The sequence below is a fragment of the Elephantulus edwardii genome, unplaced genomic scaffold (assembly GCF_000299155.1).
Source record: "Elephantulus edwardii isolate Elephantulus edwardi_28Jun2011 unplaced genomic scaffold, EleEdw1.0 scaffold00016, whole genome shotgun sequence".
Classification (NCBI taxonomy): domain Eukaryota; kingdom Metazoa; phylum Chordata; class Mammalia; order Macroscelidea; family Macroscelididae; genus Elephantulus; species Elephantulus edwardii.
This window is the reverse complement of record NW_006399766.1, coordinates 21,790,627-21,816,397: the sequence shown is the minus strand read 5'-3', so window position 1 is coordinate 21,816,397 and position 25,771 is coordinate 21,790,627. Positions and strand designations below refer to the sequence as shown.

Sequence of the window (25,771 nt, the reverse complement as noted above, 5' to 3'; positions counted from 1 at the left end):
AGATTGATATGAGAAAATAGCCTTACTATAGCAATTTAGCTTGTAATGTTGCCCAAGAAAGGTCCTAAGATCAAAGGTTGAGAAGATTTTAGACAAGAAATTTCCTGTGAGTAGCTGTGACATCATTCTGTGGGTGTATCGGAATCTTTTGCTCTAATAGGGTATTAAAAGCCAAGAGTTAAAGAGATATCTCTAACCTCATTCTTTCCTTCCCCCTCCCCCATTCTACTGCATGTCTTTTCTTTCATATACACACACTCTTTCCTGGGCTGTTTCACACAGTTATTTCTGCTACACAAATATATGTTGGCACATCACACAAACCTTCTCTCACGGACACACACTCCTTTTGTCTCACGTATTCTTTCTCATATACTCTTACATTCAGTATCATGCACAATTATTTGACACACATTCTGTATTCATACCACCATCATTTTTTCTCTCTCTTCGGAACTGGGCGGTACCAGCAGGTATAGGGCAGTGAGTGATCTGAGAACCCTTACCTCCAGCTTGCTGTGCCATGCTCCCATGGCTCTCATAATGCTAGCTGGAGGAAGTGGCAAGATTTAATGCAAAGGTAATGCTTTAGACATGATCTGTGAGCAAACTTTAAAGGCTTCTTTTTATATAGTCCTGTGAGCCGAAGCGGTTTGCATGTAAAACACAGAAGCAACACCAAATAACTTTTATTAAATGACAATAGTGTCACCGTTTTGCATTTTCAGGAAATTTCTAATTGTATGTGGGAGAAAATTTGTGAATATATTAATACTCTATGAACAGAAGGATCACTCTCATCCCTTAAAAAAGGTCCTTTGGGTTTGTTTAGGAAACTAAAATGGGGTCTAGTGAAATGCTATTTTGCAGAAGAATGAATGGAAGTGATTGGCAGGTGGTGTTTGGTTTTTTTTTTTAAAGTTGCCTACACAGAAGTGTACATTATATAAATACATGCATTATAGAGTGTGATCTAGTTTAGTCACTTGGAAATATTTGAATCAGAGTTAAGCTTTTAAAATAGGAAATAAATAGATAGAATAATGATCGTTATCTCCAAGGCCATCCAAAAGGAGACAGCAGTTTCATTAGCCCAATGTCCTTTCCTCTGCTTCATATAGCTATGTGCCAGCGACTGTGTTAGGTAGCTAATCCTCACAATATAATGTATATATGAATCACTTCAGGCTCTTGGTAAAGATACAGCTTCTAATCCACTTGGACTGGAGGAGGAATAGTTAACAGTAGCATTTCTCACAAGCTCCAGTGTAATAGCCAAGTCTCTTCTTCTGTCAAACCCATTACTATTAATTTAATTTCATCTCATAGCAACCATATAGAACAGAGAACAGTTGGTTTCCAAGGTCCTATAAGGTTCCCGTGACCTCTGCATGAGAGCAAAGTGCCACATCTTTCTCCTGAAGAGTAGCTAGTGTGTTTGAACTCTTGAGTTTGGTTAACGGCAGAGTTCTAATCCCATCACCTCCATCTAAATGATAGCCATGCTTCAGCACACTTATCATCACCCTTTTGTGAGTTAAGAATCTCAAGGAGAATCTATCAAGAGCACACTGGTGATACGTAGGAGTAAAACTGTAATTTCAAACGAAGGTATTTTTATTCTAAGGATTTTGTCAGTACACATTCAGGCTTTTGAAACTTTCTCCTTCAGTTGTTATTAGATGCCATCCAGTTGACCACGACTCATGGCAATGCTGCAAACACAAAGCAGAACTTTGCCCTATTTCTCCTTTAGAGGTCCTTGTATTCCATACTTGATTTGTCACTTTAAGGTTCTAGTGTCTTCTAACAGTTTTCCTTGTTTGCTCAGGAAAATATCTTTGTGGTTCCATTTGTCTCCAGTTGTGGTTTTAATTTTTCTTTTGCTCCTTCAATTAGATGCATTTACTTACCACCCTATCTGAACCTTTGAACCAGTTGGGAAGCTTTGTAATGACAAATGTTTTTAGCTGCCTTTGAGTTTGCTCCAACTCATGGTGACCTAATATATAAAAGGATGAAACATTACTAGGTCTTGTATTTTCTTCTGTGTTTGTTGTTGAGATTATTGTTTAAATCCACTTGGTTAAGATGGATTGATACAGTGACTATGGTAATGGGGACAGGTGTATCAGACAGTGAGATTGGCTTGATGAGTCATAGTTGACTTGATGGCACATAACAACATTTTTCCTGACATCAAATATGACACACTTTTCTGATAATCACTCTTTCCTGATGACTTGTAGAACTTAAGTGAGTCAAAGACTCTTCAGTTTTCCTTCTAAGAAGCAGTCTGGAGCAATTTGGGTGTATATATAGATTCCAGAGGCCTAATCTCAGACCAAGTTCTCCTTACTCTGCACAAATTGAACCTGTATTGGAGAATTTTCAAAAGCTTTCTGCGCAATTATGAAGTGCAGTTAGGATCATGGTGGTGGCTGTTCAGTACCTTCTGGGCACAGTAACCCCATGTGCACCAGAGTAGAACACTGCCCGGTTCTGTACCTTTTCACAATAACTGCAATATTTAAGCTTATCATTGTAGCTACTCTGTCATGCTATGTTGTAAAAGGTCCTACTCTTCTACCAGGTGTGATGTCCCCCTCTACCAAGATGGAGGGACTGGCTCTTCTAACATGGTCAAAGGACAGTAGCCTCGAGTTAAAGGAGCATTGTTAATGTTCATTCATCAGCACTGTAATCCAAATGCATCTATTCTTTTTCATTCTTTATTATTCATTGACCAGCTTCTTGATGCACATGAAGGTCTTGAAAATACCACAGCTCGTGCCATGCCTGGCTTATAGTAATGTTTTTTCATTTTCTTTAAACAGGTCTTTTGTGTTTCTGGTTAGATTTCTCCCAGGTATTTAAGCTAGTGGTTAGCTATTGTGATGGATATTGTTTTTCTTAACTCCATTTCTGTATTCTCTTTGTCACTGTAGACAAATAAAAATGATTTTTGTGTGTTGATCAAAAAGTTGGAAATAGAAATACCATTGGACTCAGAAATTCCACTACTACAAAATACCCTAAAGAAGGCAGAGCTGCCATCCAAACAGATAGATGCACACCAATGTTTATTCCTTCATTGTTCACAACAGCAAAGAGATGGAAGCAACTCAAGTGCCCACAAACAAATAGATAGAAAAACTATGTTGTATTCACACAATGGAATACTACACAGCACTGAAAAGCAAAAATCTCATAAAACTTTACATAACATGGGTGACCCTGGAGGATATTTTGCTGAGTAAAATATCTTACTCACAAAAGGACAAATACTGCATAACACTACTGTTATAAAACAAGACTGACATGATGATTGGAGGGAAACTAAGAAAAGAAGGGATAAATAATGAACACTGAATAGGAACAGAACTGTGTGAAAGGAATGTATGATTAGGCTTTATTGTATGACATCATCCCAGAAAAAGAGGTGCATAGCATGGTGGACTAGGGGAGAAGAGGGGGCAAGGAAGGAAATTATGCAACAATGAATATTTTGGAGGGTGTTTTTTTTCAATTAACCGTGAGGGGTAAGGAGGAAAATGTGCAACAATGAATGAATGAAAATCCAACTTTCCTGTAAACTTTCATTAAAATCACAATTTTTAAAAAAAGGAACAGTAGAACCCTGACAGATTTCTTTATTTCAACCTCAAAGTACTCACTTGTTCTTTTAGAACGACTATCTCTTGGTCCATATTCTATCTCCCCATGAGCAATACTATATAAAAAATGTATAATATACATGCTTGAGTGCCTTTACCTAATCAATCAAACACTAGTGAACATTTTTCGGGTATTCTTTGCTTTCCTTAAAGATCAGTTTGACAACAGCAATGACATTCTTCAATCCTCATCATTGTCTGAATCTGATTTGGCTTTCTGGTAGATTCCTGTTGAGGTACCACTGCAACCATTTTTATGCCGAGTGAACTAACACAGTATTATAAGAACAAATATTGCATAAGATCATTATTGTAAAACTAGAAGGATAACTAGTAAAACATGTAGAGGAACTCAAGAGGGGGTGACCAAAAGGGTGAGGATAGGTAGGGGTAAAACCACAGGGCTGCAAAGTTTGGTCGGTGGAGGGATCAGGGCAAGGAAACGGGAAGGATCCAGATGAAAAGACAGGGCAATGATGGGCAAGGTCCAGTGGTGACTGATTTTATAAAATATAATATATGAGAATGACTATAGTGTGAAAACACAATATGTATAATATAAATTATCTATCTATAGCTATGTCTATTTATGTAGCTAGATAAAAAATTATCTTGAACAAACTTTTACTTGTGTATAATATGAATAATTTTGTCCAGTAATGCCTGCATTTTGTTAGATCAGCTTTCTTTGTAATTTTCACAAATATAATCATCTTCTAGTCAGTTGTCTATAGTCTTCCAAATTTTTTCCAAATGTTTCCTGCATTGTATCACAGTTGGTATACTTTCAATTTCTGGAACCCTCTCTCTCTCTCTCTCTCTCTGTGTGTGTGTGTGTGTGCAATACCTTTATTGTAGCTTGAACTTCTTCCTTTAAGGTTGTAGATAATATACTAGCTCTTGAAATGGTTGAATATCAGCTCATAGGGAATTACGCTGTTAATCCAAAGGCTGCACCTCCAGTGGTTGGAATCCTTAAGCACTTCCTTAGGAGAAAAAATAGAAGATGCAACAATCTCTTCCTGTGTAATTTATACCCTCAGAAACCCTCCAAAGGGTCAGCTATGAGTTGGCTCCAATTCTTTGGCAATGAGTTGTGAGAGTTTTATGGGGACTCCATATATTTCTTCCATTTTCTTTTGATATTTTCTAGTTCATTCAATATTTTGCCCATAAAATCCTTCACTATTTTAGCTTGAGACTTGAACTTGGGGTGAATATAACACCTGAAACTCTTTATTTGTAATGTTACAACAGAAGGGCAAAGAGACTGGATCTCAGTAAATCTCAGTTTACCCACCAGCCCACCCAAAAGGTTTCTGAGAAGTGCCAGTAAAAATACAGCTTGGTTCGAGTTGATGGAACAGCACTGTGGTGAGAAGAGGGAGCTCTGGTGGCAAAGTGTGAAAGGTGTTGCACTGCTAAGCAAAAGGCCGTATCTCTAATGATATGGATCCACAAGCAACTCCGAGGGAGAACAATGGACAGTTTCCTTCTGTTGTGTTTTAAAGCCCTGGATACCCAATGGAGTGATGCTATGAGCTGAAAGTGAGATGATGGCAGTAAGGTTTTTCATGAGTAATGTGGTGCTCAATTCAACAGCAGTCAACAACAACAACAATGAAAAGATGATCTTATTTAAAAAGAACAAGAATACCAGATTGAATTTTATTAATAGAGAAACACACTGCTAGACAGTAGTAGAATACTTACGTTTCATGCCGGAGACCCTGGTTTTGATTCTTGGTCATTGCAACTAATAGACAACCACAGCCTGTTTTGCTATGATTCTGAAAAAGCTTCCAGACTTTGATGGACTTTGAAGAAACGTCTGGATATCCACTTACAAAAATCAGTTTATAAAAGTCCTATACATCATAATTTTCCAATCAGCAATCAGTCGTGAGGATGGCATAGTCCCCGACCTCACTTCATTCCATGATGCACGGTACATCGATAAATTGTGCCTTTTGTGAACCGCAACCAAAGAGCTAGGTGCAAACCACTATCTGAGGCTTGGCTCATGTGCACAGCTGTGCTTTGCATAAGTGTTACAAAGAGAATTGCATGGCTGCACAACTGTATGTAGCATCCCTCGGGTGAGCTATGGAAGGAAATACAGTTAACCAGTCTGGAGCCAGAGCCTATTCGCCCAGGAAATTTAGAGACAGCAGGGTTTTTTGGTTGTTTTGTTTTTTGTTTTGAGAGCAGGGTTTTAACTGGGAAGACTGAAGAAAGGTTCCACTAAGACCAGTAACTCCCAACCCTGCCTGCTCAGTCAATCCAACTGAAGAGCTTTGAAACCAGTGCTCATGCCCCTGGCAGAGAGATTCCGTGCCTTTAATCTGGTGAGATGCTAAGGGTATTTGCACTTTGAAAAGTTCCCTAGATGAGTCTAATACTCAGTCATAGTTGAGAGCCACTGTTTCAGAGAAGTGGTGCTTGCACTGAACGGATGAAAGTGCAGGCAGGTGGAGACTGCTGAAACCTATGACAGTGTGGTGAGCATTTATTTCCCTAGAGGTGGTTTGAAATGCAGATTTTGAGGCACTGCTCCAGAGCTGTGGAATCAGCAATCTGTGTCTTACCAAGCTCTCCTGCTGATTCTGATGTAAGGTCAAGTTTAGCTTGGTTTTCAGTAGTATGCAAAGGAAGTTAGTGGATAGAGAGAAGGTTGGAGAACTTAAAAGTCACAAACATTGGTCAACCTTAATGATTGTGCCGTTGAGAGGTTCCAGTGCTCTAAATGGAAATGCATTTCTCTCTAGTCTTCTCTTTCTCCTGTACTAGTGGCTGTAGCAAAGGGGGGAATGATATATTTTTATATAAATATATGCATACCAGATCTACAGGACACATCACCCTCCCTTGAGAAACTATTTCATTGTGACTACAGTGTGCTGCAATGGAATAGAAGAGGCCCTAAGCCACCAGAAGTCAAACCTGGAGCAGAAATTCAAGGAAAAGAACTTCTCTTCAGAACTGTCTGAGATAGGAAGTCTTCTCTAACATTAGTACCTGGTCTTTGGACTTACAGACTTCTAAACTCAAGAGACACTGGCCACAGCATAAGAAACTGGTTGCAGCTTGAAGCGTTTGGAATCACAGAAGCCCATAAATCTTGAGATACAAGCTATCCGATCAAGGGCAGGATAGCGGGAGATAGGTGTTGAAGGGAGTACGTTAGAGTAGAAGGGAATACTGGTGGAGCAGGGAAATGGGTGGGCTAGGACATCCATGTCAAGGGCAGGAACAACACTTAAACTATTGGTTATCTCTACAGTTGGGGAAATATTTTTCATCTGCTCTTTTCTGTAAAATGTTTGTCTGTCAGATACTTTTCTAAATCTGAGCATTCAGATTAAGACAGGCTAGGAAGAAGGATTGGTCATCCACTTCTGAAATAGCAGGTCTTCGAAACCCTATGTACAATAGAGCACACTTAGACTAGGAGATAGGGCAACTGAGGTAGAGCGTATGGAAACACAAAGAGGAAGAACAGTTGGAAGCAGACACTAATGATTAGAACATGGAATGTAAGAAGCATGGATGTGGGACAATTAGATACTGTTAAGGAAGAAATAGAACACATAAATTTTGGCATACTAGGCTTTGGTGATATGAAATGGACTGACAAGGGTTCATTTTGAGTCAGACGACTATATGATCTAATATGCTGGAAATGAAAAGGTGAGGAAGAATGGGCTTCCATTCATAATTAAAAAAGTAATTTCTAAATCCGTCTTGAAATACAATATTGTGAATGACAGGATAATATCCATATGCATACAAGGAAGTCCAGTGAATATCACTATCATTCATATATATGCATCAACAACCAGAGCCAAAGAAGAGGAAATAGAATATTACTACCAACATTTGCAGTTAGATATTGCTCGAACATGCAATCAAGATGTGACTGGAATGCAAAAGTTACAAAAAGAGAAGGATCTGTAGTAGGAAAATTTGGACTTGTTGACAGAAATGAAGCTGGAGATAGAGTGTTAGAATTTTGCACAATCAACAATTTATTCACTGCAAATATCTTTTGTAAGAAACATACACATGGATTTCATCTTATGGTATGCATAGGAATCAGATTACATCTGTGGAAAGAACCACTGGAAAAGCCCAATATCAGCTTTGAAAACTAGACCAGGCGCTGATTATGGAATAGACCACCAACAACTCGTAAGGAAAATGTAATAAAATCCAGCACCAGAGGAATGTCTATCTGTGTTCCATTGATTATGCAAAGGCGTTTGACCGTGTGGATCACAACAAACTGGGGCTAACTCTGAGAAGAATGGGAATCCCAGAACACTTGATCGTGCTAATGCGAAACCTATACTTGGACCAGAAGGCAGTCATCAGAACAGAGCAAGGGAACACTGCATGGGTCAAAATTGGAAATGGCGTGCGCCAGGGATGTGTCCTATCTAGATGTAGAACAAATTATCCAGGAGACTGCACTCTATGAGGAGAAGTGTGGCATCAGGATTGGAGGAGGACTCATCAACAATCTGCGTTATGCAGGTGACACAACCCTACTTGCTGAAACCGAGGAGGATCTGAAGCACTTGCTACAGAGGTCAAGGACTGCAGCCATTAATATGGATTGAAGCTCAATATCAAGAAAATAAAGATTCTCACCACTGGGCCAATTGGCAGCATCAGTATGGATGGTGAAGAGATTGAGATAGTTAACAATTTTAGTTTGCTTGGCTCCACAGTTAACACTCTTGGTCCCAGAAGTCAGGAAATCAAGAGACAAATTGCATTGGGAAAGTCAGCTGTCAGAGACCTACCTCTCCAAAGTACTGAAGAGCAGTGATGTCACTCTGGAGACTAAGGTGCACCTGATACAGGCCATGGTCTTTACAATCTCTTGCTATGCATCAGAGAGCTGGACAATGAGTAGGGGATGATAGGAGAATTGATGCCTTTGAGTTGTGGCGTTGAAGAGTATTGAATATACCATGGACTGCTAAGAGAATGAACAGGTTTGTCCTGGAGAGGGTGAAGCCAGGCTGCTCCTTGGAGGCAAGGATTCTGAAGCTTTGTCTGACATACTTTGGACATGTTGCAAGGAGGGACTGGTCCTTCAAGAGGGACATCATGCTTGGGAGATGGAGGGACAGCGCAGGAGAGGAAGACCCTCAATGAGATGGATTGATTCAGTGAGTAGGGTAATGAAGGTAGGTGTGTCAGAGACAATAAGATTGGCACAGGATTGTTGTTGTTGTTGTTGATTGCTTTCGAGCTGATCATGACTCATTGCGACTCTATGAACAAAAGGCTTGATCTACCGACATTTATCATTTATCAAAGTTCTTAGTGTTTCCCAAGGCATGTTGTTTAGGAAGTGGATGCCACTCTTGCTTCCAGTAGAGCAGGGTTTATGGCTGTTGTACATAGGGTCACTATGAGTCTCAGGCAACTTGATACACATAACAACAACAACAATAAATATTTACCTGATTCACGAGATTGCTGAAGACTCTGCTGGTGGAAGTCTTCCTTCTCCATTCGTTTCTTTTTTTTTTTTTTTATTCATGTACCTTGTGTTTTATACAACCTCTCCTTTACATGGTGTTTAGTTCAATCATTCATATGCATTGTATTTTATAAAATTAATTATCATTGATTAAATAATGAGAAGTCTGTTAGAAAAAGAGGAGAGAGAGAGAGGAGAAGGACAAGAAGGAGAAGGAGGAGGAGGAGGAGAAGAAGAAGAAGACCCAAAAAACTAGTCCTAAGAAATGAAATGAACAGTGGTCTGAGAAGGGCACTAGGTGATCACTTGCAGAGAAGATCGGAATGGCACACACGTAGACAGAAAGTTTCCTTTTCTAGGGCTGTTAAGGAGATTGAGAGGGGATGGTAATTTGCTTGGGAGTTTGGGGGCAGGGGTCCTGTTAGAATGTGATCAAGCAGAGGGTCTTATCAGCATCTGGTCATCTCGTGGCTTTATCAGAATATGGTCAGGCCTGGGGCTAAATATTTGGGGTAGGTGGGAAATTGTGACACTCCACATTCTTACTCCAGTCTACGCTTCCAGAAAGCTCTTAAATGTTGCCAGAGAGAAGGTCCGAGCAGCCTCCTTTCAATTGTCCCTGAGTCATAACTTTCACTGGCTTCAGCATCCCTGCCATTCACCACAGGTGCTGCTCAGTTTCCTCGGTCACTTGAGAAATCCTCTAACCTGAGTAAGAACCTTAGAGTGTGAAATGACACTCAGTGGTTTCCTCCTACCCTGGGTGATTGGCCTGCCTACTTCTTCCTAATCTGTACTGTGTGAGTTCAGCTCAGCTCAGTGAAATAGTAGAGGCTTTGCAGGAGCTTGACCATCTCTAGGGATCACACCGAGGCTTCTAGGATTGATACTATTTCTTCCCAGAGAAGGTGATAGACTATAGCAGCTTTACTTGACATCTTGTCCATTTTTTCTCAACTGGGACAATTTATTTTCCAACTCCTGCATCATTCCACAGCGACCTTTGGCATTTTGGCATTTTAGATGGTCATAAGTTGTGCTACTGGGCATCAATTGAGTATATACCAAAAATGCTGCCTTCAATACACAGGGCAATTTCCTTCAACAGATTGGGCTAATGTTAGTGAACACAAGAGGTTCTTTCTATAGTCACTTGACAGTAAGACAGACTGCAATATTACTTTATTGAAGATCTGGGAGCGCAGAGAGAATTCTCTCAAAACCTGCCTCCCCATCTAAGATTGGATATTGGATTTTCTCTTTAGGTTAGGTATTAATCTACTTAGCATACTATTAGTGCTAGTTCAAAGTTGCATTCAAAACAATAATTTACATACAGTTACTAGTAAACAGACAACTTGAGGTACGGTTTACATATGGCTGAGAAAAATGCCGTTTCAAAAAAATGCTAGGTTAGAAAATACACATTTCCTTTCCCAGTCAACAATCAGTTTAAGGTAATCTGCAGGACTATAGAGAAGTTAAAACAAGGTCTGAGGCCTAAAGAAATGGTAATTATTTCAACCAGTTTTACAGGACAGAAACCTAGGATGTTGGGTTTTGAGAGCTATATCATGTGTTTGAATAATCATGACCATAATAATACCAACCTGTCACTAAGGTTGAAAAACCCTGGCCATAGTGAAAATCCATCAGATCCACCCGTTTATTAAAAAAGGAGTTAAGGGGCCTTCTGTGTGGTCACACAGAAGGTCACCACCAGCAAGTTGAGGTGGAGATCCTGGTTTCCTAACCCTGAGAATTCTGTGCTCACCCTTCCATCCCTGCCCTAGCAGTGTTTTTGCTTTTACAGATACCAATGTTCTTGTGCCTGTCGGTGGTGTCAGGAAATGTGCTGGATTCTTCTTCCTTAGCCCTTTGTCTAGCACATGCCTCCAAGGCGGGCATAGCTATCTCTAGAAGGGACTCATTTTATGAATGCAGAATCCCTAATGCAAAGCAATTTGGTCTGTATGTGACTAGGTATTATTTGCAAGACAACAGTCCAGTATAAGAGCTAGTAAAGACGACTTACATTGTTGTTCTACAACACTCTGGGGAGGTCCATGACAGCAGATTTTTTCCAATGGAATTCATCTTTTGATTTCCTGACTGCTGGTATTGTGAGTGTTGATTGGGGATCTGAGCAAACTATAATTGCTAACAACCTCAATCTCTTCTCCATCTAGTACGGTGCTGCCATTTGGCCCAGTCAGCTAGTTGGACCCCTATTGGTCCTATTGTCTATGATTTTGAAGCTTACTTTGAGCACGTGGCCAGAAGAGATCAGTCCTTGGAGAAGGACATCATGCTCGGAAGTGTGAATGGACAGTGCAGGAGAGGAAGACCCCAGATGAGATTAATTGATACAGTGACTGGGGCAATGAGGTTTGTTGTGTCAGAATTAGTGAGACTGGCTCAGGAAAGGGAAGGGTTCAGAGCTGCTGTACACAGGGGGTCGCTATGCATCACAGGCGACTCAGTGGCACATAACAACAGGTTTGGAAACAGGAGTGGCATCCACTTCCTAAACAACATGCCTCCGGAAACTCTATGAACTTTTATAACGTCAATAGTTGTCGAGGGGCTTCAGGCCTTTTGTTCATAGAGTTGCTATGAGTCGTGCTCAACTCAAAGGCAATTAGTAACAACAACAACAACAACAACAGAGTGGACTGTGGTGGCGGTGGAGAATTGTATGTACAATGAAAGAATGTTTTTTCAAAGGGAAAAGCAAATTGGGGGTTGGTGGGCAGGGAGGAAAATGTGAAACAATGAATGAATGGAAATCCAAATTCTCTATAAACTTTCATTAAATTCTCAAAAATGGTGTGTGTGGGGGAGTGGGGGGAGAGAAACAAAGATAATACCAAAGGAGATTTCAACACAGTTTGACCTTCCAGGACCTTACACTCAAGTTCCACATGAAGATAGCCACTAGTCTAACTTGCTCTTAAAACTCTAGCATAATATCAGACAAGCTGTCTCAAGCCTTCCAGGTTAAATTTCTTGGAGAGCTATATGGAACACAGGGATTAGGACTCAAAATTAAGCTTGTGACTTAAGTAATTTGGCAGTGCTGCATTTAAAAAGGAGGGAATCCTTTATCTGGTGAGCAGAAGAATTTGACAGGAGTTACGAGGGTTTTATTTGAAGGAGTGTTATATATTCTTTTAAAATGTATTCAAAATTTTTTTCAGTGTAAAAGTTTACAAAGCGTATTGGTTTTTCATTGAGACATTCATATACACTTTGTTTTAAAACACTAATTACAACAGAATTTCACTCTTCTTACTTCCTCCTTTTTATTATAGTTTTTATTCATCCTTCTGCCCTACCCTTTTCTGCCTGCCTTCTTAGGCAAATGCTTCTCTTTTGATTGTTTATGGTTGCTTATTTTAAGAAGTGAGTACCTCCCTTGTGTCACCTTATATTGCTGTTATGTGCCATCGAGTTGGAAATGACCCATAGCTGACCCTCCAGTGGGCCTTCTGAGGCAGTTAATTGCCTGGGAGGAGATTGCCCATCCTTCCCCCACAAAGCAGCTGGTGGATTCGAACTTCATACCTTTGGGTTTATATACATTGCTTTTCACCAGTAGGCCACCAGAGCTTCCTGGTCACCTTATAGGCCTGTCTATTTGGTTGAAAGTTGAGCCATGGGAATGAATACTGTTCCAAGTTCAAAAGATGATTAATAGCCATGTACTCGGGGGTTCCACCAGTATCTATTGGTCTTGAATGAAAAATTTTGCACATGTATTATGACTGAGAGAACTCTCATGGCCTAGTGGTAAGGACCTACATTGTAATCCTGAAGGCATATGGTTCAAATCCATCAGCTCCTCCATGCTGGAAGGATGGGTGATCTCATCCTGGGTGATAAACTGTCTCTGAAAACCCCCTGGAGGGGTCAGCTATGGATTGGTTCTGACTTGACAGGACATTACAACAAACATCAACACCATATTATGACTGAGACTGTGTTGGACCCTTTATGTAGATAAATAAAGCACTACCCCTTGTGCACAGAGCTTGTAATCTTAAAAAATAGGTTTGTCTAGAGGCAAGTACAGTCATACATAAATAAAGGGTAGAGCATGGTAAATGCAAAAGTTACTCAAAAGTGGCTGAGAAAGACATCCTTAAAGATATGTCATTTAAACAGTGTCCTGAAGGATGTAAAAGGGAAAATCAGAATAGTAGCAGTACATCCTTGAGGCAGGAAGAAGCCTGGCACATTCTAAGCACTAAAGGAAAGCTTAGTGTAAGCAAGGAGGAAAGGCATGTAATTGAGTTTGGAGAGGGTGGAGGTGTAATGGTGAGAAGACCATCATGTGAGACCATTTGCTTTTACGAAGAGAACTTGAGCCGAGACTTCATACTCTTGGGGGCTGTATAGAGATGGAGATATTGCAGATGAGAAAATATGTTGAAGTTGCTTTTACTTTGGCCAAATCAAAGGGCCATCACTACTGTGTAGTATGGTCAATTAGTCAGTAAACTTAGAGCAAACTCAAACCAAACCCACCGCCATCAAGTAGATTCTGACTAAAGTTGACTCTCCATTGGTTTTTCCAAAGTTGTAATTGTTAATGGGAGGAGATGACATGATCCTTCTTTCTTTAAGCAGATGGTGGGTTCGAACTGCCAGCCTTGCTGTTAACAGCTCACAAGGCATATTTAAATCAGGTGTCAGAATGGTTTTCATTGTGACAAACCAAAGGCTTTTGAATTGACTCGGATTCATGGTGACACTAAAGGAAAAAGCAAAACCTCAAGGGTTTCCAAGGCTGTAAATCCTTAGTAAAGCTGACCCCACCACATCTTTCTCCACTGGAGCAGTTAGTGGGTTACAACTACCAAGTCTTTCAGTTAGCACTGTGTACATTAGTACATACGTATCTTTCAATACACTGTGTGTACACCCCTACCTATTCTTTTTGTGTCAGTAGGCTCACATCTTGATGATAGACAAGTAGATGATAATTTAGCTGGGGTGAAAAATGAGAGCCTGGCTCTGGTATGTCCTTTTGTTGAATGTACTTTTCAACTTGACAGGTGCTTTATATGGAAGAGTAATTGCTCTGATTACTCCTCCCCCTCCCATTCTCATATTGTGAGGACATCAGCTAATCTGTATATTATGCCATATTTTCTGCTTCACAGCTGTTGTGAATCTTTGCTTGTTGGGGCACTTAATGTATGTCTAATAACTGTTATTGCTAGTCCATTGCCGTGTTCATTTCTGTTGCCCTGGTGATTCAGATCTGCTTTGATTTGAAATCATGTATCCTTAATTAAGTTTGTTGAGTCATCTTTGGGAAGAGTTCATTTAAAAGGAAAACATAACATCATCAAATAATAAGGGCTTGTACAAGAGGCTTTTGGTATTTTGGGGGCTGTGGAAGAGGCCAGGTGTCATGGTGTGCATAGTTACTTTGGCCACCTTGGTTAATTTCCTGTCTTAATAAAGAAAGAATAAGTCTTTTTTTTTTTTTTTAAGCCGAGCAGTCTTCTTAGGACCTGGCAAGCACACTGGAATTCTGGCTCCCAGGCTGGGAATTTCAGATCACTTCGGGTATGCTTTTTGGATGGTCAGTTTCCCTTTCTCAGCTGTATTCCCCTCACTTTTTAAAGACTATGGAGTTGTTTTTGATAGAAATATTTCCTTTGGGATACATGGTATGAATATGATATCTTAGTATTTGTGATACTGTGAGATATTTTCATGTTTAATTATAGAGTAAAACAATATTTTCAAAAGATCGTGAGAGTAAATGATTAACTTTTGTCATCACATACTTTATGCAGTAAAAGAGACTTTACACACTCCTCAGAGTATATATGACTTATGGTAACTTCCTACTTGCTTTTTAATTTAGTGTTGATTTGCCTTCACTTCGACAGGATTGAACTGACCCCTATCCCCAACAAATTCTTCATCATAACCACTTTCACTTGCCTTTAGATCACTGCAAACCTGCACAGCTTTTTAATCATTGAAAAGACTTTAAGCTTGCCTTGTTCTAAAGTAATGCTAAATAAGAACCATATGTTTCTGGCCTGACTTAGTTACAAATTCTTAAAGACACAGTTAAGGATGTACATCCGACTCAGCCTATGGGTTTTTTTCTCCCCAATCAAATATTAACTGTTGCTATAGTTTTTGCTTTTGTCATCTAAGTAACCCTAAACATAATAAAAAGTTTGTAGTTTGAATCAGAAATACTGCATTTAGTCATTCCCATGACTGACCCTGACAGGAGAACGGTCAAGGCCAACCCCGCACTGCTTGTGGGAGACCCTTCTAGATGTATAGATGCAATCTTGCCCACCTGATGGGTGCTGAATGCAATATCTTTTTCTTTTTTTTTTTAAAGAAGACCTTTTTCATCAGGTGTATTCCTGTCGTCCCCTCAGCAGAGTCACCTCTATGTTCGAGGATGCTTCCTGTCAGTGTCTGTGTGTCTGTGAGTGTGTGGATTTGTGTGTGTGCACTTTCTCCTCGAAGTCTATACCACCTCCGTGGGCTTTTGAAATCCTGAGTAGCTGGGCTGTGCGATCAAGGCTGGGGGCACTGGCTATATGGGCACAATTTCCTTGCAGAAACCTACTACTTGTAACTGTTGCAGCTGGGCTTAGCATCTTTCTAAATGCCATGGGACCCTGGGTTCAGAAATCAAACATGAGTCACCTTTACCACCTTAACTACCTTCAGAGGTCAAGTTGAGCCTATGAACCTAGTGTAGCTTTTTTTTTTTCTCTCCGTTAGTCACTGTCCTCCAAGATTCTTGAGAAGGGTCGTAGCAATCATGAAATGTGGACAAATCGTTTCAGTGAAGAGGGAGATGACTATTAGGAGATGGAGGTCATGTGCAAGGGAGAAATGACAGAACCTTTATCTAAGGTAGAAAGCAGGCATACCATTTGTCCCCTTATGCTAATGAGCTGACTTCTCTGCAGGTCAGTGTTCCCCTCGTGTCCCCTGGGAACACCATATCTTCATTTTTTAGGACTAGGATTAGAACTTAAGTCTGTATCTGCACTCTGTGTGGAATTCTATGTGAAGTCCACTGTTCTCAGTTTCACAGGACACCCCTCTCTTACTTGGAGGAGTCCTGGGAATGAATGTATTTTCTAGAAGTAGTCTTAATTTTTCATCCCAAATATCCTCAGTTTCAGAGATACCCCAGACTACCGTGTAATGTCATATCTTGGTAAGAAGTCCAAAGCGTGACTCCAGAGTGATGCCAGGATTGGCCATGCATTTTTCCTTTTGATTGGAATTGACTGGTGTGGGGGACATTCATTAGACAGCCCGAGACCCAGGGATGAGCCGTTCACTTGCAGATAGTCACTGTTTCCAAGGAAATGTTCTGTGCTTGTCATTATTGCTCAGTTGACTCCTTAAATGCTCTCATTTTGGCACCTTTTGAACTTGCTAAATTCAATTTGAAGAAAGCAAAGCGGGGAGAGAGAGAGAGAATTTGGTGGAAAGCAATTAGCCTGCACTTTTGTGACCTTCCTGCTTCCTCTTCCTGATGAATTTTAGGCTTGGCTCTTGTATCAGTAAGCATGTCACTCTCAGTCAAATTTGGTTGTATGCTGCAGATAACCAGTTGTATCTAATTAAACAATAATGATGGCAGCCCGAGACATTTTCTGGGAATTAATGACCAGCTGGGAAAAGCTGATGGCTGGAGAGTCAGCCAAAGGCTATTAGCTTCTCTCTGCCATTAATCTCCAAAAACGCTCATTTGTGACGTCATTGGTGATGCTGAAAAATGAAAAAGCAGAGACAATTTACTGATGTTTATCATGTCCTTCAGAATAGCAAGTTCAAGTTCCTCTGCATTCTCGAGAAGTCATTTTCTTTTTAATCCTCCTGTTGCCCTTGAATATCAGAATACTCTGCCTGTGTAGCAGTGCTTGGAAAGGAAATTTTTGTGATTCCCTATAATCTTGGGTAGTTCTCTTCCCTTTTTTAGAAATAAATTTCAAGTTTAGGAGTTTTCTTAAATGATTTTGGATGGTAAAAACCAGACTCTTTCTTTAGTTGTGATGGAATCTGATAGCTGTCTATATTACCATAACTTGATGCTCATAGTAGGGGAAATGTTTGCAAATTATCGAATAGCAGCTGTTGCTAGCAGAGACGTGCATTCAACAGTGAGTTTTCCAGAAGTGATAGCTGCATTGCTAGTAGATGAAGGGACTTCTTCTCTGGATAAAGCTGCGCTAGTGTGTCTATACAATATTTTTTATTACTGCTGATGAATGCTGGAAGGGAAATACAAAGAGAACTGGCTAAAATATTCATTACCTTCTTTGCATAATTTAACGACTTATAGATGAAGACAACAGCCTCAAACGCAGGCAATCTATCAACAACTTGTTCTGAACTCTTGTGTTCTTTTACAAGCTGAGCTGATATTCATATCATTTCCTCCCCCATCCCCAGAAATCTGAAAGTTCTGGAAATCCATTAAGCTTTCAAACACAGGACTGTCAGAAGCTATCTGATTTCAGCTATAGGCTGTGTTTGATCTTTTTCTTTTTTGCCCCCGCCCCCAACAAGGTAGCATTCTTTTTCCCCTAAGAAGCTTGCTGGTGATATTGGTCCCAAATGCATGTTAAAGGTATGCACTTGGGGGAGTGGAGTGAGTCAGCAAGTCATTAATCACAGCTCTGGAGGCACTGACTCACTCTTGGGGAAATGGAATAGGAGAGTAGAGAGGAGGAAACATCCATTCTAGGGTCAGGTCTCTGCTCCCCCCTGTGGTGGGTGCTATCAAGCTCAGTCCTGTAACGGAGGACCCTATTTCTGCAAGGAGCAAACACTAGTGATTGCCAGTCCTGACTATCAAATGAGCCCATGAGGGACTGGAAGGCTGGTTGGGGCCTGCCATGCAAGGTTAATAATTTGAGTTCTCAGGCGAGTCTTGCAGCAAGGTAGACCTTTGCTACAGTGCACTAAGTGCTCAGCTGAAATCTGTTGTCATCATGAGGTGATTGTGAACACCTGTAGGACATCTGCCACAGCGCCAAATTTTCTTTGGGGTTAAAACCAAAGCAAAACCAAAACACCCAAGACCAGCTCACTAGATTCGTACGTCCAATTCAGATACCGTATAAACTTGGACGTCAGGCTCTATGTAGATCAAGAAAGAAAGTGTAAACTCCTAGTCCACTGGTGAACATTAGACAATTTCAACTAGAAATATTTACCTTGTATCTCAAATGGATACACCTGAACTCTACATGCTTGATGTGTCTTTACCAATAATATAAGTATGAATGTTAAGGTATTTGATGCATTTAACACTTTTATTTGTAATTGTGCAAACTACAGAGGCACATGCCACTGACCTGCTATTACTATTTCTAGGACATCGGTGTTTTAAATTAAGCCCCTAATCAGAAAAATCTCCATGTTGGAAAAAAAAATATGTTTGTCTTCTAAACTTTTCCTGGGAATTGTTGTTTCCTTAGTCGTCCCTGGGTAGAGATTAGATATAAGTTGATGGCTGCTATCCTGAAGCTCTAACTTGAGTTCATTTTGTTATGTGGTGACCACAGTTCTGGATGACGCCCCCCCTGGCACACAGGAATACATTATGTTACGGCAAGATTCCATCCAATCTGCGGAATTAAAGAAAAAAGAGTCCCCCTTTCGTGCTAAGTGTCACGAAATCTTCTGCTGCCCGCTGAAGCAAGTACACCACAAAGAGAACACAGAGCCCGAAGGTTTGTGCACGACAGCCGCGTGTGTTGCTTGTTTTCCTGCCCTTCTCTCTCTCTCTCTCTCTCTCTCTCTCTCTCTCTCTCTCTCTCTCGGATTGTGCCTTGCCCTCTGGTGTGCAGTGTGTTGCTCGGCCCCTGATGTAGCTAGGTGGCCCCCTGGCTGGCTAGGGACTGTCTCATGCAGTCTCAGGTGGGACACTGTATAAGACAGTCATCTCTGGCCCAGTGCACAGCCTTCTCCTGCTTCTGGCAGCTGAAGTCTTTTCAGCTGGTGTCATTACACTACCCCATGTTGGCTGTCAAAAGTTGCTTGCTCCCGTAGCCAACCTCTGGCCAAGTCGGGTCCCATTGCCTTGCATTTTCTGAAGCAGCAGTCAGCTGAGGAATGGCCTTGCTAAAATGAACCAAGAAGACGATTTCGAATTTTGGTCACTCTCCTTTCCTCCTCAAGCTTCTGCACTGTGCCCGACAAATGCTCATGGTCTACTTCTCTCGCTGTGTGGGCCCAGACTGCCCCCATAATGCACGCCCACTTGCACTTTGCCATGGTCAAATGCATGCTTCAAAGAAACAATGAGTAGTTGTTTTCCTTTTCAGCTCAAGTACAGGTTTGGACAACTCTACTTGCTGGTACTTAAACTGAGATGAATAAGGTGTTTGTTCATGGCAACTCATGCCACAGATCTGTATCAGAAAGGATTCCGTCTGTCCAGAAAGGGTATCCAGTCATTTCTCCCCCCATTGTATTTGAATACATCCAAAAGAAACATCCTTCAGATTCTTCTTCAAATTAAATGTGGTAAACATTGTTATCTGTGTATATTTCAACTTCCGAAATGTTTTGTCAATGATACAGTGTATGCTAATTCACAAGAGCATATAAGAAAACCCTTCTTCCATTGTATTTCATACTGCCCATTTGTTTTGCTGGTGAATGACATTGGAAGGAGTGTGCCTGAATGATTCTGGGATACTTTCTAAAGGAGACTTCTTCAGATTTCTTTTTGCCCTTTCTCAACTGTATGAGGGCCTTGATACTGCCAATGTTTTGAGCTGGAGAAGTCTGTCATGAGATTCTGTTTAAAATTTGGTGTGCAAAGCGGTTACTCCTGAGCAAGTATATGCTGTAGTATTAGCACAAAATTTGAAATCCCAAGCTATCTCCCTTTCCTGATTTCTAAATGGAAGTTTAAATATCATTGGCATGTTTCTGTATTTAAATGTATTTCAAAAATAGAATACAGTGTTTGCATTTCTTCCTTCTTATCCTAATGGTATAGGGGCTATTCACTCAGCAAGTGATTCTCTCTTTGATGGATTATTAACTGGGTTTGGTGATTTAATGGAAATATTTTCATAACTGAGACTTTACTGTTTCTAATGCATTCAACTACTACCTGCTTTTTCTTTCCTCTAAATAAATATATATGTGTGTGTGTGTGTGTGTGTGTGTTTGGGTCTTAAAAAATTATATGTAGTCTGTAAAAAAAGGTATAAATTTGGGGTTTGTGTTTGTAAAATCAGCCTGCAAAACAAGATTGGTTTGAGTAAGAAAGGGGGGAAAAAGAAATTCTTTAAGAAACAGCTGATTCAATTCAGTCACGCAATCAGAATCTCCTTCAAAATTGTTAACAGTACTCAGATTAAGAAATCAGTTGATAAACCAAATTTAGCACCTTCTTTTCTTATAATATATTAAACCTATTAAAGTCTGATTTTAATTTTCAAAATATCACTTGGAAGGTATTATGAATGATCTTATGGATGTTTTCAGTGTGCAGAATTGTTTAGAGGTTTGTTAGCCATTAAAATTTGTTAATATAAAATTTGGATAGTTTTAATCTGTGAGAGTACCTACGTGTTGAGTAGCTTCCAACACATTAAAAGTAATTGCTATCCATTCACGCATGTATTTTGAGAATGAATAGTATATCTTCTCTGATTGGACAGTTCTCTTGATCTTGCCTTGCCATCAGGGCCAAAAACATAGCAAAGCCAATATTTCTCCCCTTACTCTTACTAATTCTTTTTAAAGGTTATTGTACTTATTAGAGGGCTTCTGGGATGACATTTTAATTCCATTTCCAATCATACCCTACCTCTTCAAGCCTTAAAAATAAAACACTTGATCCTTGTACAAATATAGAAGATTCCTGAACAGGATATAGAAGATTTTAGATGAAAGTAGAAGAGACTAGACTATGAATCAGAAGTTGGTTAAATGAGCAAACAATGCCAGGAAACCAGCACTGCACTTGTTTCATGTAGGATATCTGAGTTTGTCCCTCCCAGGAGTTACTGAACCACTGGCCATCTTGGCAATGTAGAAAACTCTTGAAAAATGAGTTTTAAATATTTAAAGTATTGCTTTCAGTTTTCTCTTGACCTTTCATTAACATTTTATCTGATAGAAAATTACTCATTATTACAAATGAATAGGTTGCTAGTTTTAAAATCTTTTACTAACTTTTAATATTTTATTCTTGTGTGAACCATATTAGAGAGAAGTCCCTCAATTCCAAGGGAAAGTGTGAGCTTAGTTTGACGTCCACTGTAGAGGTCTACCAATTGCACACCGAGGTGAAGAGTGGTTAGGTCACCCACACAATGCCAGCCTGGCAGTGTGGTCTCTTCTACTGAAGTCACATTTCATAATGTGTCAAAAACCCTTCAGTGAGAGAAACAGTCCCTCAAATTTCCGAGAAATTAAAATTTTCCAAAATTATTGCATTTGGTAAAATTTTTTTGTTTTTTTTTTATTGGGGGGGGGCATTGGTGCATTATCAGAAAGCTAGACTTAATTGTCATTCCTAAATTGATAAAGGGGGCTTTGATGACCTAGTTGTAAGAAGCTGCACTGGAATCCCAAAGGCATATGGTTCAAATCTCCCATATACTCCTCAAGAAAATGATGGGCAGTCACCTTCCGTGCAATGTACTGCCTCTGAAAACCTGGAAGGTATCAGCTATGCATTAGTTCTGACTCAATGGCAAACACACATCTAGCTAGCTTTGTGTTAGTGTGCACCAGGTCTAGATGTTTCTTTTCATTGGTAACGTTTAGTTAAAGATGCTGTTCACTCTATATTTACCTGACACTTTATATATATATATATCTCAAACTAGTGCATCATTAGCTATATTTTAAAAGGCTTTTTTTAAATAAAAAAAAAGCCATTTTTGTGTTGAGCCCAAAGTCCTAGGAATCCAGAATACATCAAAGGATTGAAATATCTGATCAGCTTTCCAGGATCCGCTAAAGCCAACAAGCTGGCTACTATTTATGAGCAGCCAATTCTCCAACAAATTCTTTGATTTCTTCCAAATATTTGTGATTCTCAGTGATGTGATTATTTCCGTACAAGACGTTTGTGATGTAATCTTCTGTGGGGACTGGCATTTGGCTGAGGAAGCACATACATACATGAGAGTCGGATGTGGCCCTGTGCCAGCAACACTCATTGTTTTAGGGAAGCCGTAGAGAAAGAGATGGGAACCAAAAGATCTTTTGCTTGCTGTTCCAGGAACCCTTTGGCAAGAGAGGGTATAATTTTCATGTTTTTTTTTCTTTTGCTCACTTTTCCTTTCTATGCCAAGTGTGCCAAAATTAACTCACTCATTTAGAACAACCTCTGAGAGCCCATCTATTCACTAGGCTTTTACTAATGTTTGAAGATTGTTGACTAGAAACATACCAACGTCTATGTACTCCCAGGTTGACACTGTGAAGTTACAGAGACAGGGCCATCCTGGTTTCCCAGTGTCTAGTTTAAGGACTTAAAATCTCAAGGTAAGACAGTCAGCTTGAAAGATGAAACACTAGGGAGTTCTGGTGGCAAGAAGCTGCACTGCAATCCCAGAGGTACGCGGTTCGAATCCACCAGATGCTCTGCTGGAGAAGGAGGGGCAATCTCCTCCTGTACCAGTCCAATCCTATTTGATGGTGTGTATACACACACACACACACACACACACACACACACACACAAACAAATTAAAAAGAAAGATGAAACACTAAGAAAATATTCCACAGCTCAGCAATAACATCACCATCTACTAAGCAAGCTTTTGACTTCTTTCTTACAATCCTGTTTTCATCTGATTTAAGGAAGTATGTATCCTGTCTCTCTCAGGAAATCTGCTACTATGGTGACTCCGGGTGGAGGCAAATAATATGTTATGAAATACATCAGCTCTCACCAACCAAAAGAAAGCAAAGCTAAATAAAATGTGTAAAAAGCATGTAGTCACAGGTAGCACAATGGGTTTTACTTCTAGGAATATTTTCATTTCTTTACCCTAGATCGTAGTAGAGAAGGAAGGTAAATGGGTAGTTAAGGAACACACTTTATTTTAGTCCTAAAACATTTTTCCCCTCTAGCTATTTTTGCCTCCTATTGTTCTCTCTCCCTCATTTTTATATGAATTTTCCTCCTGAGGGAAAAAAAAGGACCCGTGCTAATTTGAATCCATAGCCAATTCAGTTGTTGTTTTTGAATACCATTAAGTAGGAACCATCCCAGAGCTGACCCTTGAGTGGGTTTTCAAAGGCACAGGAAGAGGTTGCCAGTTTCTCTCCTACAGAGCAGCTGGTAGATTCGAGCTCTGTGCCTTCGGGTTAACAGTGCAGCTCCTTACCATTTGGCCACCAGAGCCCCCACTAGAGCCAATTCAGTCTTCTCTTGTTAACCCTTTCGATTATGGCTACCAAGCTGGAGTTGAATAGCAATCCCTGATCCTTAACACTTGAAAATGGCTTGTCTTTCAGGAAGGATACAACCGACTTTATGTTTGTCCTCTAGTGATGAAAATTGAGTAGGTCTTTCTATTCTACTAAGAAAACACTAGGCCATGTCTGTGTCTAAAGTGATAAAACGACTTTCTTCCTACTCATTTTATTGCAAGATGTCTGAGGTCATCCTGCCTTTGATTTATGACCTGCAGGATGACAGAACGACGCCAGAGTGTTCTCTTTGCTCATTGAAGCAAATGCCAGCTTAATTGCAGAGTCTGGAAAAGACCTTAAAAAAAATAGTCCGAATTTAAATCAAATTAAAGCCAGAAATCTGAAAGCCATGGTGATTAGCAATTAGTAAACACTGTCCTTTCCCCTCAAAATGTTAAAGTGTGTTGCATGTCTACAGTTTCTTAGGAGATAACTTGATATGTCCAAATAGCATTAGGAAGCCTGTAATGGCATGGAAAAAACATTCTCTGTTCTCTCCCATTTCCCTACCTTATGGCAGCAAACATGAAATTAAGAACAAGCAGCTTGAATCATGCCCCAGGGAAAGGACTGAACAAAAGATGCTACATCCTGCATTATGTCAACATTCTGCATTTTCTCAGCTCTTGCCCTTATCTTACCTCACAGCCAATATCCACAGGCACTACACCACATCAAAATCACATGTCCACTTTTACTCGTGTGTTAGCAGATTTCAACTTGTGAAGGCCAGCTATTTTAAGATAAGTGTTCTCAGGATAGCTCCAGGTCAACTGAAAGCCTCTCTAGTTTTGGAAGCAACAACTGTTAATTTGCTCGAGGGCCAGGTCTGTAAGGAGGAAGGGTACAGGAGCAGAGCTCCACAGTGCAAGTTCTGTGTATGCAGAAAGAGTTCTGTGCAACTAGATGCTTGAATGCTTCACCACCAAACCCTGTTAGGAAAGGTCTGTTATCAGCATTTCACAGATGAGAAGCTTGGTAAATGGCAGAACTTGATCTATACTTGATTACTCTAGATTTTAAAGCCCATGTCCTTTCTCTACCTGGTTTCTCTGCCCAAAATGTAGCTTTGTTTTATCAGTGCAATCAGGTTCTACCCTCAGTTTTGTATGATTAAGGGGTTGCCATAAGCAGGAGGGATTCAGGGAGGTACTTAGTAATTCAGGTGCCTGGTTTCCTGACTTGGGACTTGATAAATTGCAGAACATAATGGGGGGAAAACCCCTTTAATCCTAGGGAGCTGACGTCTTTGGGGCTTACAATGGAACAGGAAAATTCCATTTGAATGCAATACAATTGTTTCAAGATAAAAGATAAAACGTGGTCATTTACCTGGTGATGGTGGTGTATACTGTTGTGTTCAAACCCTCCAGCAGGTTTTCAGAAGCAGCAAATCACCCATTACGAGATTGCCCATGTTTCTCCCTCAGAACAAGTGATGGATTCGAACCACTTGCCTTCAATGGAATTGCAGTGCAGCTTCGTACAACTAAGCCACCGAAGCTCCCTTAGGTCATTTGCCTAGAGGCCTTTTTAAGTCAAAGAATATGCATCTCTAATAATAATAGTAGAAATTAGAAAAGACCAGCTCTTTTTTTTAAAAAATCCAAGGTTTGTTTTAGGTTTTTGGTTTTTTGTTTTGTTTTGTTTTGTTTTTGTTTTTGTTTTTTTGGTATCTTCTTAATTCATTAATATTAAAGACTTTCTCTGAGTTCCTCCCAGATCCCACAGGAAAAGTGTTTCCTGAACCCTAACCAGTTGTGATTGAGTTGATTCCAACTCCTGATAACACTATGTATGCTAGAGTAGCTCTATGAGCCATAGGTCTTTCTTACGAGGTGCCTCTGGGTAGACTAGTGCCTACAACCTATAGAATAGTAACAGAATGGCCTCCTTGCCCAATCTAGGTACTTACAGGGTTGAATATTAGAAGTAGGCTCAATCTCACCATTTACTTGAAATCTGTCCACCAGCATAAGATAAATAATGTCATTATTAATTGCTGATAAATTACTATAAGCTACTTGTTGTTGCTAGATTCTGTTGAGTTGAGTACAACTCATGGAAAAGACCAAATGAACAACAAACAGTGTCATCTTTACCATCTATGATAGATACATTTGAG

At 40.1% G+C, this 25,771-nt stretch overlaps 1 protein-coding gene across 2 annotated transcripts in view; it reads left to right on the top strand.

Moving 5' to 3' along the window:
• Window positions 1-25,771, top strand: part of LOC102853389 (fibroblast growth factor 13-like) — a 585,433-nt gene that overhangs the window by 310,871 nt on the left and 248,791 nt on the right. Inside the window, exon 2 of one of the 2 annotated variants that reach the window (XM_006881827.1) lies at window positions 18,756-18,923. The exons of the other annotated variant lie outside the window; for it this stretch is intronic. Coding sequence (XP_006881889.1) covers window positions 18,756-18,923 — 168 coding nt within the window. The remainder of the gene's footprint in view (window positions 1-18,755; window positions 18,924-25,771) is intronic. 2 annotated transcript variants of the gene reach the window in all.